Source organism: Osmerus mordax, chromosome 7 (assembly GCF_038355195.1).
Source record: "Osmerus mordax isolate fOsmMor3 chromosome 7, fOsmMor3.pri, whole genome shotgun sequence".
Taxonomy (NCBI): domain Eukaryota; kingdom Metazoa; phylum Chordata; class Actinopteri; order Osmeriformes; family Osmeridae; genus Osmerus; species Osmerus mordax.
In genome coordinates this window covers 16,676,432-16,698,771 of record NC_090056.1, presented here as the reverse complement: position 1 = coordinate 16,698,771, position 22,340 = coordinate 16,676,432, and the positions used below count along the sequence as shown (strand labels likewise).

The window sequence follows — 22,340 nt, the reverse complement described above, 5'->3', positions numbered from 1 at the left end:
CATAATGGAGGTCCAGCCCATCGTTCCGTTTTCTAGATGGGCAATTTCACTGAAATGGAAAATAGCTGGCATTTGGTATTCATGAGTCCAAAGGTGTGGAATCCCTGGCAATATACCCTTCCTGTCGAGCAAAGTTCCCCACAACAGTCTGCGAGTGCATAAGCCATCTGTGAGTCATATAAAAGGCATGAGTCAAATCGAGGCGGTCATGTTTTTACCCATGTTGTTATGGATATGAAATAAATGAATGATAATGAAACCCAGTTTAATTAATATCCAGAAGTTGTTTCAACCAGTGGTTACAAATAACAGACTAGGTGAGTAGCGAATAAGCAAACCGTTTATTTTATCATCAGTTAACGTGTACACACACCCATAATACGACAGAGACCATAATTCAAGAGGAAATAGTTTATTTGTAATGAAAAGTGGGCATCTCATGAGACCAGTGAGTTTAGGAGAGTCTTCGCTGACAACTGTACAGTTATGCAGTAGCTTTGGCCTGGGTGGCCTTGGCAAGGGCCTTCAGGTCTGTGATGCACTTGGCGATGCTCTCCTTCTCCTGTAAAACAGGACAGAAACTCAAGTCAGGTCACAGGCAATCCTTAGCACCTTATCCCAAATAAAAAAATGTTAGGCCGCCACTGTCCTTGCAGTACAATGACGACCTCTAGTGGCAAACCCTATGTTAGGGGCCACTCAGTCCAACAACACTAAAGGCCTAACCAACACTCAAACATCCTACTTTAGAGGCAGGATAACCATCATCATTCACTTGGACGGATGTTTACATTTAGTCATTTAGCAGACGCTCTTATCCAGAGCGACTTACAGTAAGTACAGGGACATTCCCCCGAGGCAAGTAGGGTGATGTGCCTTGCCCAAGGACACAACGTCAGTTGGCATGACCGTGAATCGAACTGGCAACCTTCAGATTACTAGCCCGATTCCCTCACCGCTCAGCCACCTGACTCCCTGTTCCTCCGAGAGTTGCGCAGTTGCTGTGGTGGTTTCTGAGGCCATCATGGTGTCACTTACCTGCTGGGGGGTGATGCTATTGATGACGTTCTTCTCCACCCAGTTGACCATGTGCTCCTGCTCCATGCGTCGGTGCAGGTTCTGCAGGGCGAGCTGGTAGTCCAGGCGTTTCTTCACCTCGTTGTGCACCATGTGCTGCCTCTCCCGGCGGTTGGTCTCCAGCAGCATGGCCACGTTGTTCTGGAGAGACAGAGGGATACGTGAGGCTAAAGGACACCATTATCCTCCAAGATGTTCAATGTAGTGTGTGCCATGTACTACAGGGATATCACAGGTTCATATTGGATTTCATATCAGTGTTTATTATATGTCTAGGTTCCTTGTTTCTAATTAGAGACTCGATGAGAGATAGCGAGAGAAGATAGCGAGGAAAAAAAACGAATTCTCCCCATCTTACCTTCTTAGCTGCGAAGAGCATCTGGCGTCCATCTACTCTCCACTGCTCCTTCTTCTCGTTCTCCACGGCCAGGGCCAGACTGGCCATGGCCAGATCCTTCACCTCCTGAGCCTTGGCCACTTTCTCCTGCACACCAACACAGGACAGGATAGTCAGAGGAATTCCGACACCCACACTTTGTGCATGTTCGTATTTACATTTATCAGACGCTCTTATCCAGAGCGATGTTACAATCATTTACAGTAGGTTTTCCAAAATCTTGGTTTTGAAAGTGTGCACGTGGGGGGGGTGAGGTATTGTGGTGACCCATCCAATTATTTGTCTGACAGGTGCAATTACTAACATTGTCTTTGTCCAAAAACATGACCCACCTCGTTCAGTTTGTCAGCGAACTCTGCAACGCTGGGGCCAAATGTCTTGACACCGTAGATAATAACTGCTCCTATGGAGGCAGCGGCGAAGGTCTCGTGGTTGATGACATAGATCTCCTTGGACAGCATGTACAGAAGAAGGCCAGTGCCCAGCATGTAGGGCCCTGGAAGAGCAACAACACACATGAAGAAAATGTTCTGGTGCAAAGTGTAGTAAGGCAAAAGCAGTTGAAGGCCCCCATTCAATAATCCAGTACAAAATATTCTGTACAGTAGAAGGAATGAAAGTCAATTAAATGTGCATGTGCACAGAGAGAAGGATCATTCAGTTCTGGAATGTCATACAGGGAGTCAGATGGCTGAGCGGTTAGGCAATCAGGCTACTAATCAGAAGGTTGCCGGTTCGATTCCAGGCCGTGCAAATTATGTTGTGTCTTTGGGCAAGGCACTTCACCCTACTTGCCTCGGGGGGGAAATGTCCCTGTACTTAGTGTAAATCGCTCTGGATAAGAGCGTCTGCTAAATGACTAAATGTAAATACAGACCTGTGACACCAGTCTTGGGGTAAAGCGTCTGGAAGATCTCATCGGGGATGATTCCATGGCGTACCTTGCCCCCCTTCTCTGGCAGGGGGGGTACTGGGACCAGACTCTGGGGAGATGTGTGGAGGTGGGAAACCTGGACCAGTCTACAGAAAAACACCAGCATACACTTTTGTAAAACACAGACAAATAGCTAGGAGACACCTTGTTAATGTTTACGGAAAATTATAGGGCTGCAAAACACACACACACACACACACACAAGTTCTTTCAATCAAGGGAAACACTTGGACAGGAATTACATTCCACATTTAGTTAACAAACATAGTAGAATATTTCAAAGTATATAATCATGTCTACGTACCCAGCTCCAATGGGGCCGCTGCTTTTCAAAGCATTGGCTGAAAAAAAAGAAAGAACGTTTTGACTTCTGTCTGATCTGAAAGTCATTTCCAAAAGTCATGACAGGACAGGTGGGAAGGCAGCAACAAGGGCAGTGTTTCGCCGCAACTGTTCAAACAGCAACGATGGATTTTTATCGGATTCATCTTGAGTCTGCTTTCTTTCATCGTATTCACTTCTACATGACTACTGCATCTTTGCGATATTTTACTGTGTAGTGAAAATGATTTATTCTACTGTGCCATTTGACATTAGCAATACTTAGCTAGCAGTCAAAGAAGTTGTACATCAAAACTTTAATTACACTGTTCCATGCATTGCAGTTTTAAAACATTTGCTGGCAATAGGAGTACCAGGATCACCACGTTTCACCATCCAACATTTATGTAACCAAACAGAACAAGTAACTCATGTAGCCTATAGCTACCGTAGCTAACAAGTAGCTAAAATAGATAGAGCTAACTGCCTTTCACTGGGAAATGAACGTCAGCTACAGCTTTCATATTGACTTTGGTTTGCACAAGCTGTCCGGCTAGTACTGTGTGCACAATGTTGTCAAAATGCACTGGGGCATGCTGACATTTCAAGCATTCAACAAAACTCACTCATTGCTAGCCATGTTAGATGCGTTGATACTGTATTTTGAACAATCAATAAAGTAATCTAGCTAGCGAAATAGGGGTTGCTATTTGACGCGAGGCATTCTAACTCTAGCTAGCTAGCATACTCCATTCAATGTGAGGCCTTCACTTTACCCTTCAGCTTCACATTCATATAAAGTAAAACATAGCGTGCTTTGTGTCATAACAGTTGTAAGTCACGCATATTTGAATTCACATCTTTAATGTTAGATCATACATACCTGAAACGAAAACGAGCCTGGACAGCATATTTGAAAGACGAAATGCCAAGTCCTTGCTTTACTTAGCACCTTCCCTCTGTTCCCTATGTTCGGCCTCTTCGTGCCCTTCTAGAGAGCAGCAAGGATGGCGGACAGACAGGAAATCGTTTTCAAATAACGCGAGACTGCAGGATTTTGTACTCGAGGTCATACAAACCTGTTTCCACTAGGTGGCACACGTTTGTTACATTGAATGAACAACTATCAGTTACTGTACGTTTGTCAGAATAGGACCTTTGATCTTTCCATGCTTTTGATGATATTTCATTTCACTGTGTGAATAAAGAAAATACAATAAATAAATAAATAAATAAGTAAATAAGCCTACATATTATTTAATTTACTCAAGTACTTAGAACTTTAGAGGGAGCACACACAATCATCAAAAGGAAAAGAAAATGTATTTTATCATCAAATTTTTATATTGGTGAGCCTGGACACAGCTTAAGTGCAATGAAAACACATACATCTATGGGTCTAAAACAGTATTTCTTCAGACATACTCCATCTACTGACACAACAAATGTAAATTTTCAACAACAACAAAAATACTTTTATTTAAAATATATCTAAATTAAATTAATACAATTGGACTGTGATAGAATTTCTTCTCCAAACATGGTACAACAAATGTTCTACGGTGGGAGCTGGTTAAGTCCATGTCTAATCTTAGGGCCCACATGTGTGTGGCATCACTTATAATATGGCTGGCTGATGAGATAGAGGAACATATGACTGGTGTGGCTCTACACTTCCTGTTAAATATACAAGTCAGAAGAAGACTGAGAAAAAACCGCGACATATCGGTCTTAGTTTTTGAAGAAAAAGCCTGTTGCTTGTTGGAATATTATTTACTGTCTCTACAAGACCCCTTTTCAAGAAAAATAACAAGATAGATCACTGAGCAGGTAAAAGGCAACCACTTCATGCATGTATTGGATCTAAAACTTCCCTACCCAAGCTCTGTGCTCAGCGATCTCAAAGCTACTGTCATTGTATCATTATATAACTCTTTTGTTTGCATTGAATTAACCTGGACATATACAGAACAATGTTGAACATATTGTAACAGCTTTAGGTGAGCATCAAGAAATCTAGATTTGAATGTAGTATGGGCCTAATCTTTATATTTCATTCAACCTTTTCTGTGCAGACTGTCAAGGAAAATTCAAACAATATGGTCCTTGGGGCTTGAAAATGCCTGTGAGAGAAGTTTATGAATGAGCTAGCTCTAAGTGGTTTGAAGTAAAGCGAAGTTGTGGAACACCGAATTGCACATTTCCTAACAAGGTAATTGTCTGCACCTGCTGTGTTTTAACTCCATATGTGAGATGTAGGCTGGTTCTCAGTACTCTTTTACCCAGCCAGCTGATATAGGCAGATCATAGACATGTATCATTGATGTACATCTATTGTGAAGTTTGTGCTTATTTATTTCAACTGAGAACAAAATGTCATGATATTATTCCATTCCATTGCAGTTTTACTAAACTGTCACAAGACCCCTCCAATGGAGACCTTAGAGTTTAGAGTCCCCGAGAGAGAGTCTCCAATGAAAGAGTATGATCATATGCTGGAGGAACGTGCAGAGAAACATGAATCCCTTCGAGGTCGCAACAATCAAACATCTTGTCGGAGTCCAACACGAGGCATAGACACAAAGTGGATGAAGGCAGAGATGCAGCGAAAGAGACAGTTGGAGTTTGACAGAAGACGGACAGTGAGCCCAGATCTGACCTGTCCAGAATCGGGAAAGAAATCTAAAGGTCAATCGTCGATCAAGAAGGGGAAATCAACCATGTCTCAGACTTTGCAGGGAAAAGTATGCAAAATCTCCACTTCTAATGGATGCCCAATTACAGTGTCAACAAGCGAGAGACTGACCAATGAGGATGCTAGCACCAATGAATGGGTAAAGGTTTTAACTATCAGCTATCATTGTTTTACCTACTGTAGTCTTGCTTGAATATTTACCTCTGTGTGTCAATTTGATCCCTTTAGCTACACAAACATTTCTCTGTGACAATCCAATGTCAAATTGTATGTGTATCAATATCATTATCAGTGAACAGTAGCGTTTGAGTGCGTACTTGGTTTTACTTAATTTATTCTAATTTCCCCAGGCCTTATTCTGGTTAGACCAAGCAGAGTCTGGACAGGAGAGACACGCTGCAAAAAAGCCTGAGAACTTTCTATCCACTCCCAGGCCGATCAGAGAAGTCCCTGAGCAAACACGAAAGGTTTCCAAGAAGATGGATCAAAGTATTACAATCTATGCCTCCCCTGGGTCCAAGAATGTCCCTATAGGTCTCAAGGCAGGCATGGGAGAATCAAATCAAACCCATAAGATGCAAGATGCCTGTGTACAGACGGAGTGAGTCTAAATTATGTTGTCTTCCATCATTAAATGTGTGAGACGAGTTGTTAAGTTTCAAATGTGTGTGTGTTTTGTTATCTTCATTTGTAAACAAATTATTACCAAATACACATTGTCACAATGTAATCTCATGTCTAGGTGTTAACCATGTATTGTCTTGTGTTTCCTCTTTGGACAGGTCTGGGTTTGTCACTGTCAAGGAAAAGGTAAGCTTCCATCAAAGTACAAATTTCCAAGTCAATGTTTTGATTCTTACACAACTTATAAATGTGTTTTTCATCGTATTGGTAAAAAAACGATCTCTCCATTCTCCCAAAACAGGAAGTTATTCAGCTAGCTGACTACTTACAGGTAAAGCAATTGTAATATAAAACCATTTACAGCAGGGAAGCGTTAACAAAAAGGACATTGCTGTTAGAATCATGTCCCACCACCCTGTACAGGGTTGAGTGATGACATGAGCTTGCCTCTTCTGACTCTGCTTCTACATAGGAGGCTCTGTGGAGAGAGGACACCCTGAAGAACAAGCTAGGAGTGCTGCAGAAGAATGCTTCCACCCTGATACACTCCTCTGACAAACTGTGGACAGTAAGACATACTGTTCACCATTACAGTTTGCCCTCTCTCGCTCTCTCGCTCTCTCGCTCTCTCGCTCTCTCGCTCTCCTCTGTAAAGTTCTTACACAGGAAGGGCGTGTTTGAGAAATTGTAATTCTAATGCAGCTTGAAGGTCTAAAAGCACTTGTCTACTGCTTCTGTCGTTTACTTCTATGCTAACCTCAATGACAAATTGACTAATAGAGGTTTTCATCTCATTGAGAGAATCATTTTTTGGTGTGTCATAGTTTGCCCGTGGATCAGTTAAATGTAGTGTTAAATCAAAAAGGTTGCAAAAAGAGGTTGCATTTTCATAATGCAAGCTTGGCTCTAATTGGTGCAGCCGTGGTGTCAGCCGTTACGTTAGTTATTTCCTGTGCAGGTTTCAGTGTGACACTCAGGCATTTCCTGTCTCACCGCACAGATCCGCTGCAATGAAGACCTGTTGAAAAGCAAGATCAAAGCTCTGGAGGCACAGTTACAAGTCTGCCTGCAGGTAAGGAAATTATATCTACAGCTGACAACTGTGAGGGATTCTGCCAGGACCACATTTCACTTACTTTTGAACATCTTCACTTTTAATGTTGACAGACAAATGGCATTTAATATATAATTAGTAGTCTAATAATAGTAGTGATCATTTTAGAAATGTGGTTGTCACAGAGTCACGCCACTTAATATCAATAGAGAATGGCCCTACATGGGTCTATGTACCCTTTAGGGATGCAGAAATGCAGAACTGTATCAAATAATTTGTAGGTATAACCTGGCGGTGATGTAACCTTGAGGTGATGTCCCCTCCTGCCACAGAAGTACACTAGGGATGGACTGAAGAAGCAGGTGATGCAGATGGAGAAACAGAAGGGTGCGTACGAGGAGAAGGCCCTGGCAGCCATCCAGAGGGCCACACATGACAAGGCCGAAGCCTTCAGCAAGACCGAGACTCTGCAGGTAGGGCCCCACACATTCTTAACCCACGACAGAATCCCTGTTTAAAAGTCGATATCAATAACTCAAGTCTTTCACTCAGATAAATGAAACGTGTTTCTCCAGGAGGGTCTGAGGTCAGCCAAGGCAGAGGCCTCACAATGGCAAGTCCGGTATGATGAGCTGAAGCAGATCTCAGACCAGTTGAAGATGAGTCAGGAGGTCAGCGCAGGACAGCTGCAGCAGCTGCAGACCCAACTTGAGGTACAACACGGCAGACTAACATCCCCTTGTTCTGACCCAAAACAGTCTGCGTATCAACGTTTGAGGGTTTTTTGTGGGTTTCTGCGGTGTAGATTGCCAAGTGCAGAGAGGCGGGGTTCCAGGGGGAGGTGGAGTCGCTACAGCTGGCTGGGGCGGAGCTGCGCTCCTGCATTGCCTACCTGGAGGAAGACAACCAGGCCCTGAGGGAAGAGGTCCAGATCATAAGAGGTCAGGGGGATGGACTTTCTTCCAGTGTGGTTCACGATTATACCATAAACTCACATTGCACTCACATGGGTGCATTCAGAATATGCAAAATGCCAGAGGAAATTCCACAGCAAGGACATGAGGAAATTGTGTATCTGCATCCATAACGTACGAAGTAGGGAATTGTTTTATTTGATAATTGAATGTTGTTTTTGGCCCTGACTCCTAGATAGCAGTACTAAGCTCCAGGACTCTGAAGCACATGTCAACGAGTCCTCCAGGAGGTCGGAGGAGGAGAACCTGGGATGCGGGAGCGCTCAGCTGGCAGAGCAGCTCTGTCAGACGCAGGACAAGCTCCAGCTGAAGGAAAAAGAGGTGGGGGAGGGTTCCGGAAAAAGATTCTCAATGTGTGTGGCACTCACGGAGACAGAATGAGAATCTGAAACAGGGAGTGGTGTGTGTTGTCAGTGTGAGGAGCTGCTGACAGAGTTGGAGGCTGTGGGCCAAGAGTGTCAGTCATACCAGGCCCGGCTGAAGCAGTGCAGGGACGAGCTTCGGCAACTTGGCCATCAACGCAGCAAAAGGGTGAGCAGACTCTGTGTGTGTGTGTGTGTGTGTTTGTGTGTGTGTGTGTGTGTGTGTGTGTAGGCAGGTTCTCTCATGTCCTTTATCAAATTCACTGGAACAGCTTTTCTTTTTGTCTGGGTATGTTCTCACAATGTTGAATTGATTTATATGCCTCTCTTGATCTTATTAAATTCCTTTTCTTGCCCCTTATGAGCGCCAGTACATAACAGAAAGTGCAAAGCATTTTGTTTGTTCTCATAAAACCTGTTCTGCTGGGAACAGGACTGTGAGTCTGAAAAGCTCCACTGCACTTTGAATTGCACACTAAGTATCTGATGTCCTTTTCTCCTCTGTCCTTGAAGCAGTCCTGTGGCTCCTGGCTGGGAATCTATGTCTCCCTGGTCCTGCTGCTGGCCGTGGCAGGGGTTGCCATGTTGTGGCTGTGGCATCCCCCCTTCAGGGAGCAAGTTGAGGTCTTGTATGCAGATCTAGAACAACGTGTGGAAGACTATCTAGTGGACGTTGCATCACCACAACACTCACGGTGCCTCAGACCTATCTGAAAGGGGCAGTTCGAAGGAATAACATTTCTAATGTTTTTGTTACATATATTTATGTGTACAAATAAATATATTTGTAAAATACACACACTATAACACTACGTGTGCTTTCATGTGTGCCGATCAGCTATTTCCAGTATTTTATATTTATAGTTAATATTTATAGTATTGAAATGTCTGACCTTGGTCAAGAGTTAAAATGCAGCACAAACACTGGGAAACTGCTTTATAGTACTTTAGATAAAAGCAAGAGATTATTCAATCTGTCTCAGCAGGATCCATAATGAGCAGGGCCTATGTAAAATACTTGATCACTTCAATCAATAAGCACGTCTAGAGTGAGAGAAAAGTGGGAACCGGCTCAGTGCACTTGAACAGTACAGCTGCAACAGGATCATGTGGCTCCCTCTATTGCAAGGTAGCACTCAAAACTTAGGGACAACACAGCCAAAGTTTATGAATAGGACCAGAGCTCATTGTGCACTGTGCTCAGTTCTTTAACGTTTCCAGATAGAGCTCCATTCTCGCTGAACACTGACACAGCAGATCCTCCAAACGTACCCATGCCCCCTGTCTTTTATCCCTGTTACCTGTATGTTCCCAAATATACCACAGGTCAGTCATATCATGAATAGTCAACAAGCGAGAATCAGTTTCCCTGGAACACTGAGGGTGAGAGACACAAACGAATATGAGTTTTAGACAAAGGTTATTAAAGTACACGTGTTAATAGTTTCATTTTCTAAATTTTATTTACAGAATCCCTCTCTGCTGCAGAATGAGGTCGCCAGTACTTCTAATGTGTTTCGTAGGATTTTGTCTTTGGAACATTGCACTGTCGCTGAAGATCTGTGCCTTTAATGTTCAGAGTTTTGGGGAGGCAAAAGTCAATAACAAAAAGGTTATGGGAATTTTGATCAAGGTAAGACTTGAAGACACTGAAAGGGGTTAGAGTTAGAAGCTTCAAAGCTTTTCCTGCAGGTCATGAATTAATGTTGATCATTACTGTGAGTTACTGATTATTTGGATATTCCAGTGCCTAACTAGATGCAGTTTCCTGTTTCTCAGATCCTGGCCCGCTGTGACCTATGCTTAATTCAAGAGGTGCGAGACTCCAAGGGTAAAGCCATACCTACACTGGTGAAGGAACTGAACAGGTACCGTATAGAGTCCACTCCTCATACTTACAGGGCCTTTATTAGGTTTTAAATAATCACCCAAAGTGCCTTTTCTTTCCAGATTTGACAAATCTTCGTACTCCTACGTAGAGAGTAAGAGACTGGGGAAGAAAACGTACAAGGAGCAATACGTCTACATTTACAGGTAGCCCTTTAGTATAAACACATTTCAGCAGAGACTCAAATAAATGTTTTGCCTTTTATTTTTCCTGGCTTTGCTCTCTTCCTTATTGTGTGTAGGAAGGATCTGCTGCAGGTGCAAGAACACTACCATTATCCTAAACTGGAGAGCAAAGAAACCAATGGCACTGATATTTTCTCCAGGGAACCTTTTATTGTCCGATTTCACTCCCCCACTACCTGTGAGAGCTATTTTTAATATGTAGCAGATAATTTGTCAAAACATGTAACTACTACCAACATAAGGAAAGGCACAATTTTGTGAGGGCGGCTTCTATACTTGCAGTATTATTGATTAGTCATTGCATAGATACATATTAAGAGTATGAGGAATTCCATGAGATTAATTTTTAATTAATTATGTTTTCCAGTGGTGAAGGATTTTGTCCTGGTTGGCCAGCACACCTGTCCCAAAACAGCAATGAAAGAGATTGATGAACTCTACTCTGTCTTCAAGGGAATCTACAAGAAGTGGAAAACTGAGGTTAATCAAATAATTTTAAAACCATTTATCATGTTTTCTATCCTCTTTTTTTTTTTTTTTTTACAAAATCCTTTTAGATTTTCTAATCTCTAACTAAGGTTACATAGCAAAAGATTTCTTAACATATTTTTTTGTCCTCCCTAAATGTGTGACTTTGGTCCATTCTACTTCCTGTTTCTCCTCCTCAGAATGTTGTGATTTTGGGGGACCTCAATGCCGGTTGCAGCTACATAACCATCAAGGGCTGGAAAGCTATCCGTCTGCGGAGCGATCCCAAGTTCCGTTGGTTGATCGGAGATGAGCAGGATACCACTGTGCGAGAGAGAACACACTGTGCTTATGACAGGTCAGTAAAAGCACACAGAGCTGTTTCAGTTTTCAGTCAGTGGTAATTACTATACAAATGCATATTTTGTTACATTGTATAGATTATTGAGTTCTGTATGCTTTCCCATACCCACCCCAAAATAGGATTGTTGTCCATGGACGTGAGGTCCTCTCTGGCATAGTTCCGGAATCAGCTCAGCCCTTCAACTTCAAGGAGAAGTTCCATTTAACCGAGGAGGAGGTACACTAACCTATCCAACTTCAGTATTTTTAACTTCAGTGAACTTGAATTTGAATTTGTTGACTTCACTGTGTCAATTACATGTTCCTGTTCTCCCCTATGTGACTTTTCAGGCTCTGGAAGTCAGTGACCACTTCCCAGTAGAGGTTGACCTGAAGCCCAACCATCGCTATTTGCTCCGCCATGAACTCTAAACTGAGGCTTCTCTATGGACTCTTCTTAAAATCATGTTTTACCTGTGTCAACTTACACATTTTAAATACCAAAGGTGTATTCACTGATATCAGATGTTTGAAATAAATTCTGTAACTGAACATAATTAAAACACAAATTGAGATAAAGATTCTAATAAACATATTAGGACATTCAAATTTCTTTGAGCTTTGTGATCTATATCCCGGTAGATAAATCCAACTGATTTGAAGTGTCAATGAGCACAAGTATAAAGAAGAAATGTAATGCCTTATGTGTACCTTGGTTAGCAGGAAGAACTAGCAGAGGCTTACACAGAACAAAACCACATCAAAGATGACATCATTACAGAACATGGAGCTTCAAAGTAAATCACTAAACTAAACTAAAAAAACTAAACATACTGTTGTGTTTTCATTTTTAACAATAATAACTGATCATTATCATTATGTGCATTTTGATTTGCCAATATGTGAATTTTCTTTGGTCTGAGACAATTTGTTATGTTTTGTGTCACTCCATTTACAGGAAGTGATTTCAAGCGACAACAGACGTGACTAGGCTCTCTCTTCCTCATACTCCTCATAGTCTGAGGGGAGTTTGCAAATGTTACATTTGAACATGTTCGTGTTTTGTTGTTGACTGCATGATAGAAGTACTGTCTGTTTGAATATGTTGTTCTGAACAAGAAAGAATCTGAGCCTACTGTACGCTCATTTGTCCTATCTAAAGGCAGGATGGAACAAAACTTTGCTGATTTGCTAACTGGTGCATTTTCAGGTAAGCATTCTAGGGATCATTAAGCCTCCTCTATTATACAATTACAAAACTGAATTTGCCCTTTACTTTCACTTTTTTGTAGTATGCATCATTCTGTTGTCAAATATGTTGTTGCAGATACTTCCTTACCATCTTTCCCAGAGGGAGAATTAGACTTTGAGCCTTTGCATTTTGATGAGTACCTTCCTAATAGAAGATTGCCGGCACTTAAAGAGGAGGATGAGGAAATTGGTCAAACTATTTCTATGTCTGTGGGAGATGTACTGGTGACCCATGAGTTAAGTCTGACTGAAGATAACACAAACAATACTGAAGAGAAGACAGACTCAACGGAAGACCAGGAAGGAGCAGGTGGAACAGAGAGGTTTGGCACAGGTGTAAGTAAAACACCAGTGAAGCAACCGCGAGTAGAGACAGTAGTTGCGCACAAAATGGAGGAAGAGAAATCTGACTCTGGAGAAGACACAGAAGAGGATATAGGAACAGAAACCCATTGTTCTCCTGGTAGTTGGTCCTTGGTTGTTCGTAGTGAAGAGGCATTTTGGGACAGAGAGCAGGAGGTCGTAGGGATAGGAGTCTCTGAGGGCCAGGCGCCAGCCCTAGAGGGAACCGAACATCCTCAAGTTAGAAACGAGCAGCAAGGTGAAATTCAGAATAACGATGTGACCTATTTTGGGAGAGTCAGTGCACATGGCAGGGTGAAGATGACAGAACATGTGTGTGACGTGCTTGAGAATGTAGAGATGCAGAGGGAGGAAGAAGAGTGCTCTTCAGATTCAGATCAGGAGGGTTCAAGCTTTTCAACTGAACCCCATCAAGATACGGAACAGGCAGTGAGCATACTCAAACAGTATGCCGCTCTGGTTAATGACAAAAATGAAGATGAGACAGACAGGATATCAGGGGTGGTTTCTGAGGTACCTGATCTAGCCATGCCAGATATAGATGATGTTGTCGCCGATGGTTGTGTGCAGCAGCACATAGAAGACAAAACGAAGGGTTTCTCTGAGGACCATCAAGAGGCAGGCGAAAGCTTAGCAGACCACCCCTCAGACCTCTCTTCGTGTGAGTATGTGGAGAACGCAGAAAAGAAAGCAGAAAACAATGAAGTTTGCACATTCTCCGGTACCTCAGAAAACATTCTCCTCAATAGCAACATAACAGAGACTAAACTGATGGAGGACAGTGAGGAGTTTGATCAAATGGAGGACCTGAACCTGTGTACGGGACGGACCAAGATGGATGTAAAAGGAGTCAATGTTATCATAACTGAAGTAACAGAGGACAGAGTACAGGCTGACAAAGTGACAGGGTATGTGGACAGGAGCTCAGGGGAAGTACATGTTGCGCGAGAACTACCGAATTCTCTGTACCATAGTCCCGCTGACAGTAGCATTAAGACATTTGAATGGAGTGTTGAAGATGAGAGCGACAGTTACAAATCAAGTGAGGATGAGGACCAAAATAAGACTTATGAAGAACTACCACCGGGCTCAACCCATCAAGGTCTTTGGAAAGACAAGAGAGCTGGGGATCACCCACTTCACAGAGAGGGAGGTGAGAACAGCTTGCACCACAGTGTTGATGACCAGCGTATTTGTGAGACATCATCTTTTTCCCCAATTGTGACCATTCTACCAGCAGAGCAGTGTAATGCAGAAGTCCAACAGACAGGGAGGTTGGAAACAGACATTCACACAAGAACAAACGCAAACAAACATGGCACTATAGACGACAGTTTCATGTTTGATGACCAGTACAACACCTGGGGAATCACAGAGGAGGAAGATGATGAGGATGAAGAGAGAGAGAGAAACTGGGAGAAAGAACAAGAAAGAATCGATGCATTCTACAAGTTTTACAGTGATGAAGAGCAAGACGACATCACAGGTAAATAAAAAAAAAATAGAAATAGTTAAGCCAGTTTGTGATACTGAATCAAAACGGTGTTGTTTTTTTGTGTGAAACCCTTTTCTTTCAGAGACAAAGACGAGACGAGTTCAGTTTTGCGTAGATTCTTTGTCTCAAATCTTTCAATATGACGCTGACAGGTATGTGCAATTTTTGATTAATCATAATTCAGATGAGTGGTCTGTACTACCGGGTCTACTCTGAAAACCTTAAAACTGTTTACATTCAGCAGCTCCTCAGAAGTGGAGGAGGATCTAAACCCAGGCAAGGAGTGTAATGTAAGCGTAATTATACAATTTACACACTTTCTTTCAGACACTCTTTCTTTCTTTCTCTCACACACACATAAACACGCACACGGACACACTCAGGCTTCTGCGCAGAAGAATATTTTGTCTAAGAGACTGATGGATGGAGTGTTTTTATTTCAGTTGGAGGATGAAACTCAGATGATCCACAACAACAAAAAGAGGGTGAAGCACCTTCTAGAAGATATACTCAAGACATTGTGTACATTGGATGAATAAATCACTTAACAACACGCTATTAACCATCAAACGTTTCTCTCCTTTTTCTTTCTCTCCTTGTGTTTTTGTAGAGTTGGAGCATGCTTAAGTTCATGTTGAATATGAGTCTGGCAACACTGATGGGACTGGCTGTTTTTTGGTGGGCCAGAGACCAACTAGACTGGTTGGATTGATGGGAACCATGTATATTCTGCTGTGTGCCTGCATGTAAATAATAAAGCAGTAATTTAGTTAACAGGCTACCTGTGTTCTGCTTTTATGTACCACCTACAGAGTATAATGCATACAGTTATGTTTAATTTTACTTTGAACAATAAAAAAACAATTCATTCAAAAAGTTATGAAGTATGTCCTGTCTGTCATAAGCAGTAGGCCAATGTATCTGTGATTGTGCTGGAATTTTATTTGTTGTCATTACATGCACCCAGTTGAACCACACTATGAGATATGCTCCATGTTTGTTAACTTTAAAATTATCTTTTGAATTCCATTTCCCCATACAGGCATTCATACAAAAATGCTTTTCGAATAGTTTCTGATAGACGTTCTTTACCTCTCAACTCAGGAGAGGGCGCTGTAGAAAGAATCAAATGTCTTGAGAAGGGAAGCGGAAACAATGCAGCTATCAGATGGGCGGGGTCAAAGTTGTTGATTTTTGTAAGGAAACTGAAATAGTCACCAAAGTTATTTTTTTTTAATCAAATATAACAACCTTGATATCACCGAAAGTATGTCTTTGCTAAGTAGTAAGTCTGAACAAGAAATAAGCCAGCTGCTGGATGAATATGGAATCAAGCATGGGCCTATTGTCGGTAAGTTGCTTCTTCAATCCAGAGATTTGAAACCCACATTGGAAAACATACTTTACCTCGTTGTTAGTTAGCTAGCCTACATACTACGTCACGTCAACGAATACAGCGATACATACTTAACCTAGATGCAAAAATACTTGGCTGCATACGATATTGTGCTATTCCCATCACACATTTAGGCTCCACAAGAGCCTTATATGAAAAAAAGTTGAAAGAAGCAATGGCCAAAGACAAGGGCGACAGTAAGGTGAAATCGTCGCCTGACAAAACCTATTACAGAGAAGAGGGTAAGGAATTACCATACATTCACATTGTGCATGACAACCTACAGTCACTACATATCTATAGGCAAATACACAATTCGCCAAATGAAATGTTGGTCTTCTTTAATTGCAGCGGAAGAGGTCACCTATGTCACCTATCGATCTCCAGTAAGTATTTTTAGTTTTGAACTTTAATTTGAATTTTATGTCAGATTGCAATTACTTAGGCATGGTCCCTTATTCTTTTTTGTAGATACATGAGGACTCGGGAGACAGGTATGTGAGAGATCTGTTCTGAACCTATGTCGGTTTGATAGCAGACATTTTAACCCAAAGCATCTCTCTGTTGTAGGACTTCATATATGAGGTCGCGGCCAGCCTACTCTGAAAGGGATTTTGTGGATGAGTAAGTACAGAAGCAGCCCCTCAAATTAGGATCAATGTGAACTGTTTCACCTGTTGTCCAAAAAGGGTCAAATGTGATATTGAGCCAAGGTTTCTTCCTTTACAGAAAACCTTATTCAAGATCAAGTGGCGTGGAGTACAGTGGAAGGGATTTTTCAAACGAGTAAGTCCATTCAGAAAGTATTTATACTGTGATTATAATCATCATCTAACAGCTTGGTTATGGGTCTGACTTAATGCCTCTGGTTTTAGACCCCTTGTGTACGACACTCCATCATCGTACAGAAACGTGTCGTATTCGAAACCAACCGCAGTGAAATCTGTGGGAGACACTCTGAAGGGGGAGAGTGGCTCTACAAGGCTGATTCCCCTCTGGGTTCAGATCCTGGTATTCCTGCTGGTCGCTGGTTTTCTTTATCTTGTGTTTACCAACATGGAGTCAGATACAAGTGATCCTTTCAAAAGACTGCAGTGATCTACTGCATTCAGGCATTGGAATTGAGCTATTTTGTATCCTAATTTAATGAATGTATTTTGGGTTATGCCATTATATTACTCCTGTACTTTGTTGCTTTAAATATTGATATTTGACAAGTGCGGTTGCATCGTCCAGTGTTCACATTTTAGTACAAGCTATGACAGGTTTCTCTCCATACATAGTGTTCCTACGATTATAGTACATACTGTAATATTGCACAACATTGCAGTTAACAGAAACTGACAGTAAGGTTGTATTTTGTATTAATGTATGTTGCATGCAGTTTATCCAAGTGAAATTGGTAAAGAAACAAACATCTACATTAGTGTCCATTCACAAGCTCTTTTGATGTAATGTAATGCCCAGGTGTTGAATACAGTTGAGGTCTAATTTAGTGCCTTATTAGCATCCAGTATTTTCCTAAGAAACAATGGTGATTCAGCCCATGTACAGGGTGATGGGTTTTGGGAGCTTGCAGTGTCTGATCAAGGTTTAGTTCTTTCTTTCTTCTCCTAAATAAGAAATGCCTAGTAGTCCCCTGCTATATAAGGTTCATGCAAATTATTTCCAATGTACTATTTTAATCAGTCACATCTTTTGTATCCATCCAACTTTAAAACGTATTCATGTCTTTTTTTATATAAATTCCAAATCGATCATTTTATTACTTAGCACTTGTGGGAAATAAATTGATTGTGATGTATGCTTTTAATAAAATCACAAAAACATGTTTTTGAAGAACAGCTTTGAGGTGTTTCTTTTATTTGAAATTTGTTTTTAGCTGTGTAAACTAAACATTACATCACTACAAGTGGATTTTACATGTATAGTTCATAACCAAGTGAAATATAAAATCCTATCCAACAAACTCTAAATAATAAAAGACAAACATGGTAACTACAAACAGACAGGGCATTGTACTTATCAGCTAGATGCATGTTGTCTACTGCAAAAATATACAAAACATTTGTTCCATCTGCCATGTATACTATTGTTGCACATAGAGATGCATCCCAATAGTGTTGTCATAAATACAAAAAAGGGAATAACTAATAAATACTGTTTACAGGCTATTCACAAAGAGACCTGAGAAAAACCAGTTTGTGACAGTCAAGCTATCGGAACACAAGTATCACCCTGTTAGCGAGCCTGGGTGGACAGTCCAGAGCTGACTTGAGTCAATAAATGGTTTTCACTAAATGCCAGTCTCATATAATTTAACACTTAATTTTTACTTAAAGTTACAGTGCTTGGTCAACAATGTCCAGTCTTGTCCGGTTGCTGATGCTAATTAAGAAACTGGTGCTAAAAGGCAAATGCTGTTTACAGTTCTTGTCTTTAGGAGTAGTGTTGTTGATGGTGTCCTGAAATACCTACAAATATATAACTAGTGTTGTCAAGTTCTAATGAAAGACCTAATAGCAAGATGGTGAGCGACTAAGTAAGGTGCTTTGGTACTTAATTTCCTCACCAATCCCCGCTGGGTTCAGAACCAGTTCTGAGGGCTCCTGGTGGTTGTTTAACAGAACAAGAAAGCCGACTTAAAGCTTGAACACACAATTTACTTCAATTAGAAGCACAGCAACTAGCCAGTGTATACATATAAGAACAGCAGATGCACACAGACTCAAAGTACCTTGACATTATTTCCATACCTTTGGGAATCGATGATGTCTGCGCATCCCATCATTTTATTGCTAAGGCAACATACGTGTTATCCACACCTAGGGACCAAAATTGCATTCAATTAGAAAAGTTTTGACACGAATGCCTAATCAGAACGTGAGCATGTGCTGAGTGTGGATGAATAACACTCACAAGTTCTGGTCTCTCTCTCTAGTTCAGAGGGCTTTTTCTCCCTCTTGCATAGCATTCTAGCCACAATGATGATGATCACCAAGGCCACCACAAACGTCAGAGCAGACACTAGCCAGCTGATCACCATGGGGCTCATCACTGGGTCTGGGTCTGGGTACAGAGGAACGCTTCACGGTTACAAGGAAGATCAATCATTTACATTTAGTCATTTAGCAGACGCTCTTATCCAGAGCGACTTACAGTAAGTACAGGGACATTCCCCTCGAGGCAAGTAGGGTGAAGTGCCTTGCCCAAGGACACAACATCAGTCATGTACTCTTCAATCACAACAAGCATTCTGGAGGGTCTTTTATCACTGTTCTGTATGTGGCAGTGTCAACAATTGTGCTCAGAAACACCCTTTGAAATGTTTTTAATTATTAGATACACAAATGTACAGTTAACACAGATCCAGGGCTCATTCTCCAGGTATTTAGCCTCACCTCTAACAGATATAGGCAGGGGTTGGCTCTCCCGGGAGACAAAAGTGCGCCCCCCCAGCTGCACCCGGTACAGGCAGTAGTAGTAGCCCTCGTTGGAGCTCTGGGCGCTGGGAAAGGTGAAGGTGACCGAGGGGCTGAGGGCAGGCAGAGACTGACGCACCGTCCCATTGGAACGGATGAGGCGCAGTTGGAATGATCCCCCTGGGTACTGCGGCTGGGTGGAGCAGGTGATACTGAAATTGTGGCCTCTAATGACAGAGCCTGCTGGAGCCTCGATCGAGGTGTTATACCAGTGGTGAGGGGTGAGGAGCTCCACTGAAGGGGGAAATTAAAAAACCAAGGAGAGATTAATTCCAAAATGGATTTGATGCCCAGGGTCCGTCACAATTCCAGAACAAAAGAAAATCAAACGTTTACATCTTTCAATTTTCACTGTTTGTGTCCGTAATTGCAAATCAATGACATTGGGTTAACTCCAGTTCAGACACAGGAGAACGCGTAGGTAATGTGAAGGCACACGTGTGACTCACCCACGGTGATGTTGACATAGTTGCTAGGCGGGGAGCTGAGTAGCTGAGAGGGGGAAGTTCCCTTGATCCTGTAGACGCAGCTGTAGCTGCCCTGGTGGAGCGTCTCCACGTCTGACAGCGTCAGTTCGGCCTGGATCTGGCTGGAGTCCACCCTCTGAGTCACCAGCGGGGTGGCTGCGCCCTTCTTGAACAGGTGGAAGTCGCTGACATGGTGTCCTCGCAGGACGGCGCAGCTGAATCGAACCGCCTCCCCAGCGGAGAACACGGTGTGTGGAGACAGCAGTGACAGGTTGGGCATCAGGAGTGCGCCTGCCAGGATTACACGACACACTTACTGTCAGTGCACATCATCATCTGGGGATAGCTAAATATAGCGTACAATGATCCATATATTCTATGTTATATTCTTAGGAAGATATAAAGTGATTCATTTGTTCAAATATTTTATTGCTGCTATTGTGTGTTGTATGTCTGTTTTTTTTATATGTATTCAGTAATCTATATGTTTATTGTACGTTTACTGTACATGCACCTGCCCACCACAGTAAATTCACTGTGTAAAAACACTTACTTGGCAATTAAACTCGATTCTGATTCTAACTGTGCACATGGTGTTACCTAAACATCAATAACGTGTAATAAATTATATCTATGATTGAGAAAGGGCATTTTAGAAGCACAGCGTTAATCAAATGCAGCATGCGAGTCCAAGCCTGTGTTTCTTAGTGAAATGCAAATGAAGAGCTCTGCCAAACAGAGATTAGTAGAGAGCCACTCAAGCCTCTCACCTGAGCACTTCACCCCTGCGGTGTTGCCATGGGTGCAGAGAGAGGACTGGAAGATGCTGGAACAGTGATTTAGGCTTGCCTCGTGACCTGAACACTGGACAAGTCCTTGCCATATTTCTCCACTGCCCGGGCCAAACGCAGAGCCACGCAGGGCAAGCTCAGCCAGCCCACAGCCCAGCTCCAGGCACACCACATCAGACACCCTCAAGTCCCAACCATGGTCACACACTGTCCACCACTGGTTTTGATAAAGAATCTCCACTCTCCCTGAACACTCGTCGTACCCGTTGGCTAGACGGATAGGCATCCCATCTGCAGAAGAAAAAAAAAAGTGAGCAACACACAGACTGTGCTTAGTTCAGCAATGGTGAGATTTCAAATAGTTATCCCAAACAATTAAAACATCCCAAACAGTCCCAAACTCACCAGCAGCATTGACTCCATCCAATGTGACATTGATGCAGGCTTTGTGTTGGGGCATATAATCAAAGAATTAATGCAGATTATTTTTGGAGGCTACTGTCTCTAATGCACTCAAGCAGCAAGATAAACTTACAAGTTTATTTTAAGTATTTTATTAGAAGCATGCTAGCCTTACACAGTGCTCACATTTAGCAAAAGGTGGATCTAACTGAATCTAATCAAACCTAGTATACGATTTATGGTATATAAAAGTTTAGAATTTTCCATGATGAACACTGACCTAATGTTGATAGGATAAGAAGAATCTTCAGCATTTTCGTCACCGTCCCATTTGACCGCAAGACAGGACGCTGGTTGACGTTGGTACCTCAATGCGGTTTTCGGGGTCTGTCAACACTTCAATTGACTCAAATTTGAAACATGAAACCTTGATAGACCTTTGGCTAGTTTGGCATTTAACCAACTACTTAGCCGAGAAGGTACCAAAACGCATCCCTTTTTGGGGCGTTCAATTCATAAAGCAATCGCACACAGCAGACGCACGTGATAAAAAATTCCTTCAGCCGCTGAGTGTCAGAGTTTGTCGCTATTGCTTTTACTACTAGCCTAACCTGGTAACTAACCTCTTTCGTCCAACTCCTTTACCACACAGTGGACAAATATCTATGGGTACTTCATATGTCAGCAACACCATATAGGTTTAAGAAAATTACAAACATCGCATATCGTTAATACTAGTGTAGCTAGTTGGCTACTATTTCAGACAATTTCCCAGGCAACTTGACTGCTGCTGGCAAACTCCGCTAACATCAGCTAGCTAAGCTAGCTAGCATAGCACCGTCAACATGGCTAGGGTAGCAGCCAATAACACAACAGGATGATGATCTGTGCTGTATTATACACCAATGAGATGAACGGAGACACAAATGAACAAATATGTAGAGTATTCACCCTCGTCACCAAACACTTCACTGTACGGCAAGTGATGGATTCAATCGCAAAGTGTTCTGTTTACTAAAATATACAACCGAGACATGTCCACGACTCGTCGCACTTTCACGTCACCATTCCTTCCGCAATGTTTTTTTCAGATGAGCGGCCACTGAGCACCGACAGAGGTCACTCACAAGCCAAAGTATGATGGCTGCGTCTGAAGTATAATTTTTTTTACCTGTCATTCTCAGTTTACATTTGAAGTCTTGTCAGTTACCTACTCAATCGATGCTGATGTCCACTGTCGTTAAAAAACATGTCCATGTAGCTGATCAAGGTATCCTGGTAAAATGAACACTGACTAAAAGCTGCCCCTCTCTCTCTCTCTCTCTCTCTGTCTGTCTGTCTGTCTGTCTGTCTGTCTGTCTCAATCTGCCTC

General features: G+C 42.1%; 6 protein-coding genes across 12 annotated transcripts; 4 read left to right on the top strand and 2 right to left on the bottom strand.

The window, feature by feature from the left end:
- Positions 1-396: 396 nt before the first annotated feature.
- On the bottom strand, positions 397-3,754 carry atp5pb (ATP synthase peripheral stalk-membrane subunit b). The gene is made up of 7 exons (XM_067239970.1): positions 3,613-3,754; positions 2,713-2,749; positions 2,352-2,494; positions 1,807-1,970; positions 1,436-1,561; positions 1,039-1,218; positions 397-562 (listed from the first exon to the last, which is right to left on the bottom strand). Exons 1-7 carry the CDS (start codon positions 3,638-3,640, stop codon positions 485-487), a joined length of 756 nt encoding a protein of 251 aa, XP_067096071.1. The 5' UTR covers positions 3,641-3,754; the 3' UTR covers positions 397-484.
- Positions 3,755-4,203: 449 nt separating this feature from the next.
- On the top strand, positions 4,204-9,783 carry traf3ip3 (TRAF3 interacting protein 3). 2 transcript variants are annotated; one of them, XM_067239597.1, is made up of 14 exons: positions 4,204-4,559; positions 4,805-4,941; positions 5,133-5,563; positions 5,775-6,025; positions 6,207-6,234; positions 6,350-6,379; positions 6,521-6,616; positions 7,049-7,120; positions 7,435-7,575; positions 7,678-7,815; positions 7,908-8,043; positions 8,252-8,397; positions 8,491-8,607; positions 8,955-9,783. In XM_067239597.1, the coding sequence occupies exons 3-14, from the start codon at positions 5,162-5,164 to the stop codon at positions 9,150-9,152; spliced, it is 1,755 nt and encodes a 584-aa protein (XP_067095698.1). In that variant the 5' UTR covers positions 4,204-4,559; positions 4,805-4,941; positions 5,133-5,161; the 3' UTR covers positions 9,153-9,783. The 2 variants fall into 2 exon arrangements, with proteins under 2 accessions (XP_067095698.1, XP_067095697.1); XM_067239596.1 differs by having other exon boundaries at positions 8,952-9,783.
- A 5-nt stretch (positions 9,784-9,788) lies between these two features.
- dnase1l1l (deoxyribonuclease I-like 1-like) lies at positions 9,789-12,013 on the top strand. Its single transcript, XM_067239598.1, has 8 exons — positions 9,789-10,071; positions 10,218-10,306; positions 10,389-10,472; positions 10,568-10,689; positions 10,879-10,991; positions 11,180-11,337; positions 11,463-11,559; positions 11,673-12,013. Exons 1-8 carry the CDS (start codon positions 9,928-9,930, stop codon positions 11,751-11,753), a joined length of 888 nt encoding a protein of 295 aa, XP_067095699.1. The 5' UTR covers positions 9,789-9,927; the 3' UTR covers positions 11,754-12,013.
- A 308-nt stretch (positions 12,014-12,321) lies between these two features.
- Positions 12,322-15,296, top strand: si:dkey-183p4.10 (uncharacterized). Of its 4 annotated transcripts, none has more exons than XM_067240150.1 (7): positions 12,322-12,531; positions 12,649-14,088; positions 14,176-14,421; positions 14,513-14,582; positions 14,672-14,720; positions 14,874-14,915; positions 15,041-15,296. In XM_067240150.1, the coding sequence occupies exons 1-7, from the start codon at positions 12,489-12,491 to the stop codon at positions 15,140-15,142; spliced, it is 1,992 nt and encodes a 663-aa protein (XP_067096251.1). In that variant the 5' UTR covers positions 12,322-12,488; the 3' UTR covers positions 15,143-15,296. The 4 variants fall into 4 exon arrangements, with proteins under 4 accessions (XP_067096251.1, XP_067096250.1, XP_067096249.1 ...); XM_067240149.1 differs by having other exon boundaries at positions 14,173-14,421; XM_067240148.1 differs by having other exon boundaries at positions 12,649-14,421; positions 14,675-14,720.
- A 307-nt stretch (positions 15,297-15,603) lies between these two features.
- On the top strand, positions 15,604-17,658 carry LOC136945753 (emerin-like). The gene is made up of 7 exons (XM_067239770.1): positions 15,604-15,781; positions 15,961-16,068; positions 16,178-16,212; positions 16,298-16,320; positions 16,397-16,450; positions 16,556-16,612; positions 16,702-17,658. The coding sequence occupies exons 1-7, from the start codon at positions 15,700-15,702 to the stop codon at positions 16,922-16,924; spliced, it is 582 nt and encodes a 193-aa protein (XP_067095871.1). The 5' UTR covers positions 15,604-15,699; the 3' UTR covers positions 16,925-17,658.
- A 6-nt stretch (positions 17,659-17,664) lies between these two features.
- Positions 17,665-22,269, bottom strand: si:ch211-150o23.3 (uncharacterized). Of its 3 annotated transcripts, none has more exons than XR_010876857.1 (9): positions 21,249-22,269; positions 20,972-21,010; positions 20,546-20,857; positions 19,758-20,066; positions 19,228-19,542; positions 18,746-18,895; positions 18,583-18,651; positions 18,399-18,435; positions 17,665-18,300 (listed from the first exon to the last, which is right to left on the bottom strand). XR_010876857.1 is itself a non-coding variant. In XM_067239767.1 (9 exons), the coding sequence occupies exons 2-8, from the start codon at positions 21,280-21,282 to the stop codon at positions 18,614-18,616; spliced, it is 1,197 nt and encodes a 398-aa protein (XP_067095868.1). In that variant the 5' UTR covers positions 21,283-21,374; positions 21,920-22,269; the 3' UTR covers positions 17,667-18,435; positions 18,583-18,613. The 3 variants fall into 3 exon arrangements, 2 of the variants coding, with proteins under 2 accessions (XP_067095868.1, XP_067095867.1); XM_067239767.1 differs by having other exon boundaries at positions 17,667-18,435; positions 21,249-21,374; positions 21,920-22,269; XM_067239766.1 differs by having other exon boundaries at positions 17,667-18,435.
- Positions 22,270-22,340: the final 71 nt, after the last annotated feature.